The sequence below is a fragment of the Aptenodytes forsteri genome, unplaced genomic scaffold, assembly GCF_000699145.1.
Source record: "Aptenodytes forsteri isolate BGI_AS27 unplaced genomic scaffold, ASM69914v1 Scaffold640, whole genome shotgun sequence".
NCBI classification, from domain to species: domain Eukaryota; kingdom Metazoa; phylum Chordata; class Aves; order Sphenisciformes; family Spheniscidae; genus Aptenodytes; species Aptenodytes forsteri.
Window position 1 is genome coordinate 684,726 of NW_008794887.1, and position 7,337 is coordinate 692,062.

Sequence of the window (7,337 nt, forward strand, 5' to 3'; positions counted from 1 at the left end):
ATACTATAGGGTTTTTTTTTTTATAAAATTAAGTGTTTTGAGACCTTGCTTTCTTTTAACTCGTCAAAATAAGGATATTTTAATGATCCCCTCAGTGACTTTATCAAATACTATCAGCACCATGTGCTTTATTGAGTTGGGCTTGTTAAAAATGTCCTCCACTGGAGGACGTGACTGTTGGGGATTCTTGCTGTTTAAAAGCAAGGGATTGCCCCCAAAGCAGGTGTTGCTAGCTCTGAACAATTAGTTGCTGTACTCTGTATTTCACATTGCACCTTCTTACTCTTGCTAGTCAGCAAGTATATGGAAACTTTTAAAAATGTGGGTTTGATACCCTGCCTTTCCAGCTTCAAAGCTTGTAACTCTTGTCATGGCTTAGTTGAAGGGGTTTGACACTGTAGCCTGAGTCATTTCCCAAATACTGCAAGACTAGTGGGACAAAAAAATTGAGCAAATAATACACGTAGGAACATTGTGTTAGACTCCTATTTTGGTTCCAGTTTTAATTATGTTTTTATCATAGGTGAATATAGCTTAGATAATAAAAATTGATCTTCACCTCTTTTCTGGTACCATAAATTACTGGTCTGGTTCCAGATGAACAAAAATCTGAGCAATCTGGTTGGAGATACCTACTGTAGGTATTATCAGTTGCACTAAGCATAGAAGTGTTTTCATGATGCCGTAAAGCAGTTAATATAAAATTTTCCTGGCAGAGGTGGAAAGGCAGTACTTCTTGTACTAATTCACGGGAAGCAGGAAGCAAAAATGACTTCTGCAGTTTTACACTCTCAATTTAATGAAGAGCAAAAATTAAATCTCTAAATCTTTACAGTTTTTAGTTAAAATAAGATTTTGGTGGGTGTAGTATCTGGCTGGGAATAACTCTGGGGGTTTGCTTTTTCTTGCCAGCATTGCTGCAATTTTGTTAAGTCACTTAATCTCCTTGTCTGTCTCTTGTTTGCAAAATGTGCTTATAATTATACAGCTGTCTCCTTGTAAAGTGCTTACCTGTGTATAAAAAGCATTGTGTGCCGTGAGCAGACAGCTAAGGTGCTTTGACTAGCGTTAACTCACCTTGGCAGAACCCCACAACAGAGAAAATAGAGTTTATGTGCAGGCTGTGCAAACTGAACAGGGACAACTGTAAAAATAATGTGATGAGCTATTAAATGTCTTAATTCTGTTTGGAAGTAAGATTAATCTGTGTCTTTTCCTCTCCCAGGCCCGAGCTGGAATCATTAGCACTGTAGAGGTTCTAAAAGTCATGGAAGCTTTTGTGAATGAGCCCAATTATACTGTGTGGAGCGACCTCAGCTGTAACCTGGGGATCCTCTCAACTCTCTTGTCCCACACAGACTTCTATGAGGAAATCCAGGTGTTCGTGAAAGATGTCTTTTCACCAATAGGGGAGAGACTGGGATGGGACCCCAAACCTGGAGAGGGTAGGAAACTTATGCTGTGAAATCCAGTAGTGGTTTTGGAAAACTTGTGTAAATAAGCCATCAAGATTTTGGGAAAGGGGAGAGAAGGGAGGAAGAGGAGTCTGAAGTAGGCATTCAGGGGTATTTTTATACTTCTAACAGCCAAACAAAAAACCCCAAAACAACCCTCTGTTAAGAGGCGCAAGTTAAAATGGTAAAACTTCTCCGTACCTGGTCACTGACTGATAAAAATTCTCTGCTCTAGCTTTGCAAATTTTGGAGTGCATGAAACTTATTAGACTACAAGGATGGAAAGCCACGTACGTGCATGTTTACTTGTCCTAGTCAGTCCTGTTGTAGATGCAAATGGTTAATATTACTGACTTAGCTCAGGTTACAGGCCTAGCCTGTTGTACTTGGGCCGAATCATCTTTTCCTGACCCTCTTGCCATAAAAAAATCAATGTGTTCTCCAGTTGGCACCAAGGATAGTGAGAAAAGGCCTAGTTTCTTTAGATATCCTCAAGCATGTGGAAGGATTGTTATACAGCTCTGCCCAGATCACTCTAGGTGGAAGAACACTTAATTGCTGAATTGTGTCTCCAAATAACTTTTTTTTCCCCTCCTCCTACTCACTCATTAGGTCATCTAGATGCCCTTCTGAGAGGTCTGGTCTTGGGCAAACTAGGAAAAGCTGGGCACAAGGCAACATTAGAAGAAGCCCGACGCCGATTTAAGGACCACGTGGAAGGAAAACATATGCTGTCAGCTGATCTGAGGAGTCCTGTAGGTTCTTGTAAATTTTGGTTCCCAAAAGACTGTCCCCTCTCACTTAGCACTGTGTGCACTGAACTCTTGTATTTCCAAGAATAGGGAAGCTAGAGGAAACCAGTGTCAAGGTATGAGACCAACTGGTTTTGGCAGAGGTGGTGGGAGCTTGGATAAATCCAGTTATGAAGAAAATGATACTGGGGAGCATGGTACAAACATCCCTGTGTTTCTTGAATCAAGTAAGCCTCATCTGTCATGGCCAATACTTAGTCATAACTAATAAGCTCAGCTGTACCCACATTGACTGCCACAGAACAGCTCTGGTCTTTAGACTGTGTTGCTTTTTGGATTTTGAAGACTACTCAAGTGCAGTGCTGAACCTGAGCTGACTTCTACTCGTTTACATCCATCCGTAACCAGCCTACATCCTCCAGGTTTAAAAGCACTGTGGTAAATTGCAGGGACCGTGGAAGAGCTCTGCAGGTGTCAGCTTGTCCCTGCAGAGCACAAAGTCTAACTATGGTGGATATGGATTGAGTGTACGTGAAGTACTTACTAGCTAGGTGTTGCATGGTACAAAGATTTCTTGTTCTGGTGTTTTGCTGTGGTTGAAATTACCAAAATTATGCTGAAATGGAGGAGGAGGTGAAGGAGTTGATGCATCTTTAAAATCCAGTCTTAAAACATAGAAGGGATCAGTGCTGGTATCTTCCAGATCCGTTCACTTGTCTGAAGTCTAACCCAAATATGTAGAAATTGATTGTTGCATTTCTAAAAGTGTGGTTTTTGAAGGACCTTCCTTGTTTATGCTCTATCTTAGGTATATGTAACTGTTTTGAAGCATGGAGATAGTACTACTTTAGACACTATGCTGAAGGTGAGTGCACAGTCGGTTGTTAACACTGCCAGCTTATGCAATGAAAAGCTAAATATTCCACCCTACAAGTTCCTCTAAGATGTAGTTTATCTGCGCACAGGCTCAATCCGATGTTTTACAGATGATGTGAACGCTAGGGCTTCATTGTGGTGTTCCTTGGTCCATGTGTAGTGTGAAATTGCCACCTAGTGGATTGTTGCCTCTCTCATTTTAGGGTCATTTTTCATTGCTTGGAGGCACGGTCCTACTTGACCTTATATAAACAGTGGTGAGGATCAGTTTATTAGTAATGGTACTTTCTGCTGATGTACATGTAATGAGGTCCCTAATGTGGATAGCTGCAGGATGACTCATGAACAAGTTCAATTTGTCACATGTTAGGCCTGAAGACTGATCTAGCAGCTCTAGCGTATACAGCGAGTTCGGTAGTGCTAGGTAAGAAGTCAGCATTTAACACCATGCGCTAATATTATTCACTTTGGCTTCGAAGCTTCACAAGCAAGCAGACATGCAGGAGGAGAAGAACCGAATTGAACGAGTTCTTGGAGCCATCTCTCAACCAGAACTGATTCAAAAAGTTCTCACCTTTGCACTTTCAGTAAGTTATTGGAAAAGCTGCCGCTTCCTTACCTCGTGAGAATGACAAGTGCATTCAGAGCACTTGGTGATAGAGCACTGCGCGCATATAACGCGCTAGAATAGGAGGAATAGTCTTAACGATTAAATCTTTTGAGTTGTATCTTAAAGTTTGGGGGGGGGGGGGGGGAAAGGATTTGTACTTGACAGATTCAGCGTAGAAATGCATAAAGCCAACATACTGCATTTGTTGAAACAGTCTTGAATACTTGTCTACATTTTCATCTTCAGGAAGAGGTACGTCCCCAGGACACGGTATCTGTTATTGGTGGAGTAGCTGGAGGCAGCAAGCAGGGGAGGAAAGCTGCTTGGAAATTTGTAAGGGACAATTGGGAGGAACTTTATAATCGATACCAAGGTGGATTCTTAATATCCAGACTAATAAAGGTATGTGCAGCTGGGAGGAAAAGTCCCGTTCACACACATGACCAAAACTAAACTGTTGTATTTGAGATGCTAAATGCTTACCCTCGGTTAATATTTCTTTCCTTCAGCTAACAGTGGACGGATTTGCAAATGATAAAATGGCCGCAGAAGTTAAGGTAAGCAGTTTTAATTAAAGAAGTGATTAACATCATCTGTGACAAACATTGCTTGCTCTAGACTGTAAGCACCTGATGGAAGAGCCAGGAGTTTCTGTGCGGTTTTCGTTTTTGAACTGTAGCTCTGCCTCTAACTATTTTGACTGTTGCCTAGTCCCCGAATTGCACTGCTTTAGGTTGAGTTATTTTATTGAAATGTCTTAAATTAGCATTTTCACAAAGTAATGTCCAACTTCTAGTCATTTCTATTTCATTAGTTTCACTCATTTAAACTTTTATGAAATCCAGCACAGTTTGCAGCAGTGGTTTTGAGACTCCCCAGAAGATAACCTTTAAAGATAATTGTAGCAAAACTCGTAGTTGTTACAACTTCCATAGTAAGCTGAGGCTTACACCACCACTTTGTTCCTCCCCAGACTGATATGGCACATTTGGGGCTGACTGCGTTAGCACGCAGGGACTCCCGGGGGAATTAACATGGCAGAAATTGGCTAAATTCCATACTATAGGTCCCAGTTTTATGTGGTCAATTTGTGCTGTGTACTAAGAGCCAGGCTTTGACACAAGGCAGACTAATGTGTTTGCAGAGTCTGTCTTGAAGTTGGTGGCTCAAGGTGACGTGATTTCATTACTGGACTCAAGTATCCCCTCTGACTTGGGACTGTAGGCGCTGGTCCCGGTAGCATTTTAAAAATGCGTGCAGGTTTTATTATTTACTCTTTTTACAGGGACTCCTTCTCGGAAGAAGAAACTTAAAAACATGGCCCTTAATTACCACTTTAATGCTCAGGAGGAATTCTTATTTCAAAGATATGCTGAGCCATGAGCTCTGTCTTTTTTTTTTTTTTTATCATCTAGTGATCTCCTCTTAGGAAAGATTTAGTAGCATAAGTGATTTTACAGAGAAATCTTGCACTATAGTTCATATTTTTCTTAAAGAATGCTTTCCAAAACATTTACCAGAACAATCATCCATAACTAAATCATAACTACTTTCCAAGAGAACTTCCTGAGACAGTATACCTAGCTTTTAGCTGGAGAACTTAATGTGCCTGAGTCTCGATGTCACCTTGTAGCATACATTAGTGTGAGGTGATCTGCCAAATACTGGGAAAAGCCTGCTTGTGGGAAGATGGGGGATGACTCCCGGCTATGCCAGCTTATTCTACCTTTTAACCAATTGTAAAGTGCAAGTCACAGCAGCCTCTGCTGCAGTTTCTTCAGCTTCAGCTATTTGCAGGGGATCAATATTGTTGATTCTGGAGGAAGAGATGTAAGAATATTCAGCAAAACTCTTGAGTGCTGCTGGTGCTTGGAGGTCATTGTGCAGCTTGGAAAGAGGCCTAGGTAGAGTGCTAAGAAATCTGATACCTAGACAAATGCTTTTGCAAAATGGCCTTAGGCTTCCGTTAGTGTCTTCTTCCATGTATCCAGAAGTACACACTTGATTTGCTGCTCATTTGTTGCCTCCCAGTGAGAGACTGAATTCATCTCTTCAGCTGCCACTTGCTGTCCCTGGCAGCAAGGACAAGGCAGGGCAGGAGGCAGCGTTTGGGGGCTAGTTTGTAGAAATGCTATCGCGGCTTTCCTTTAGCAGAGAAATGGAGGCATTTTGCTGTTCCCACTCTGTACTTGGCATTACACGTCTTGCAAACTCGGCAAGCACCCTGCAAATTTTTCAGAGTCTGTGATGTTGGTGGGAGCAGAGAGCGTGAACTGTAGTCAGACAAGGAACGTAATTCACAAAAGCATTTCTATATAACCTAGGGAATTTGGCAACTTAAAAATATAATCTTGTCTATGCCTGTTTATACCCTTATGGATGGTTGTCTGCTTTTTGAACAGGCCTTCTTTGAGAGTCACCCAGCTCCATCGGCAGAACGCACTGTCCAGCAGTGCTGTGAAAATATTCTGCTGAATGCAGCTTGGCTGAAGCGGGACGCCGAGAACATCCACCAATATTTTCTGCAGCGCAAGGCCCCACCAGCCATGGTGTGAATCTGTGCATGCCACTGCTGCAGTCCTGCTGCCGCCTCATGGGGAGAGGGAGGAGCTACCCAACAGCCGATTCATATGCCAAGAATTTGGAGTCTTTTTCTCAAACCAATGGGGATTGGACAATGAATGTAGTTAACTGGTTCCTGCTCACACTCCAGATTTAAATTCTATTAAAATTATCAGCAATTCAGCAAAAAAAAAAAAAGAGAGAAAAATCTGTAAATATGATAGTAATAAAATAGAGCATAACAAAACTGTGAAACTTCCTCAAGCCTTGTCAGTGGTTAAAATATTTAACACCCCCCTCCTGACACTCTTATTGACAGATGTTCTGTTTTTTACACCCTCCCCAAAAAAAGGAAACCAGTGGTTTCTAGGTCAGTGGAATTTTGTGGAGCGTCTGGGGCAAGAATGGGTTAATGCCTCTGAGCGTTGTGTGGAACAGGTCACTCGGAAAGGCAGGTAGCTGGTATAACATAGAGTCTGTGCATCGTTCTAAGTGCAAGGTTTTGGGGAGATGTTCCTGCAACCCCCCCCAATCCAAGGATAGTAGGTTCCCTCCCTTTTGTGTTACCTCTCAGCAAAAAGAAAAATGTTCTGTTGCTCTTCGGTTTTTCTCCTTGGTTCCACTTGCTGATGTCCTTCTTAGAGATAATGGAATTGTAAGGAAACATCTTTCATAGCCACATTAAATAAGAGAAAGATTCATGCAATTTATTTTTTTTTCTTACTAAATTGCACCCTCAAAATGCATGCAAATGAGGAGATAACTACTGTGTGACTGGTTCTCCTGGCTGCTGTTAGGGCAGGTCTCTTCTACTCAAGACACCGTTACTTGTCTAAAAGATCCAGCTTGTTCAATCTCCTCATGACCGTAGCAACACTAGCTTTTCGTTCCTTTCTGTGATGTTGATGGTAATTTGATTCAGAAGCCTTAAATTAGTGATGACTGGCGTGATGATGAAGTCTAAGCTGTGTGCCATCATTTACTTCACAAAGCAGCGTGGTCTACTAACCAGACACAACACCCTCTAATACAAAGGTTGGAGTTCCATATATTTTTTTTTTTCTTTAACAGGAATTCGTATTT

The 7,337-nt window shown here is 41.7% G+C and overlaps 1 protein-coding gene across 1 annotated transcript in view; it reads left to right on the top strand.

The window, feature by feature from the left end:
* LOC103895304 (puromycin-sensitive aminopeptidase) overlaps window positions 1-7,124 on the top strand; it is a 30,081-nt gene extending 22,957 nt beyond the window's left edge. Inside the window, exons 16-22 of the mRNA XM_009274859.2 lie at window positions 1,226-1,445; window positions 2,067-2,209; window positions 3,015-3,071; window positions 3,562-3,669; window positions 3,939-4,094; window positions 4,202-4,249; window positions 6,095-7,124. Coding sequence (XP_009273134.2) covers window positions 1,226-1,445; window positions 2,067-2,209; window positions 3,015-3,071; window positions 3,562-3,669; window positions 3,939-4,094; window positions 4,202-4,249; window positions 6,095-6,247 — 885 coding nt within the window. The 3' untranslated portion in view covers window positions 6,248-7,124. The remainder of the gene's footprint in view (window positions 1-1,225; window positions 1,446-2,066; window positions 2,210-3,014; window positions 3,072-3,561; window positions 3,670-3,938; window positions 4,095-4,201; window positions 4,250-6,094) is intronic.
* Window positions 7,125-7,337: the final 213 nt, after the last annotated feature.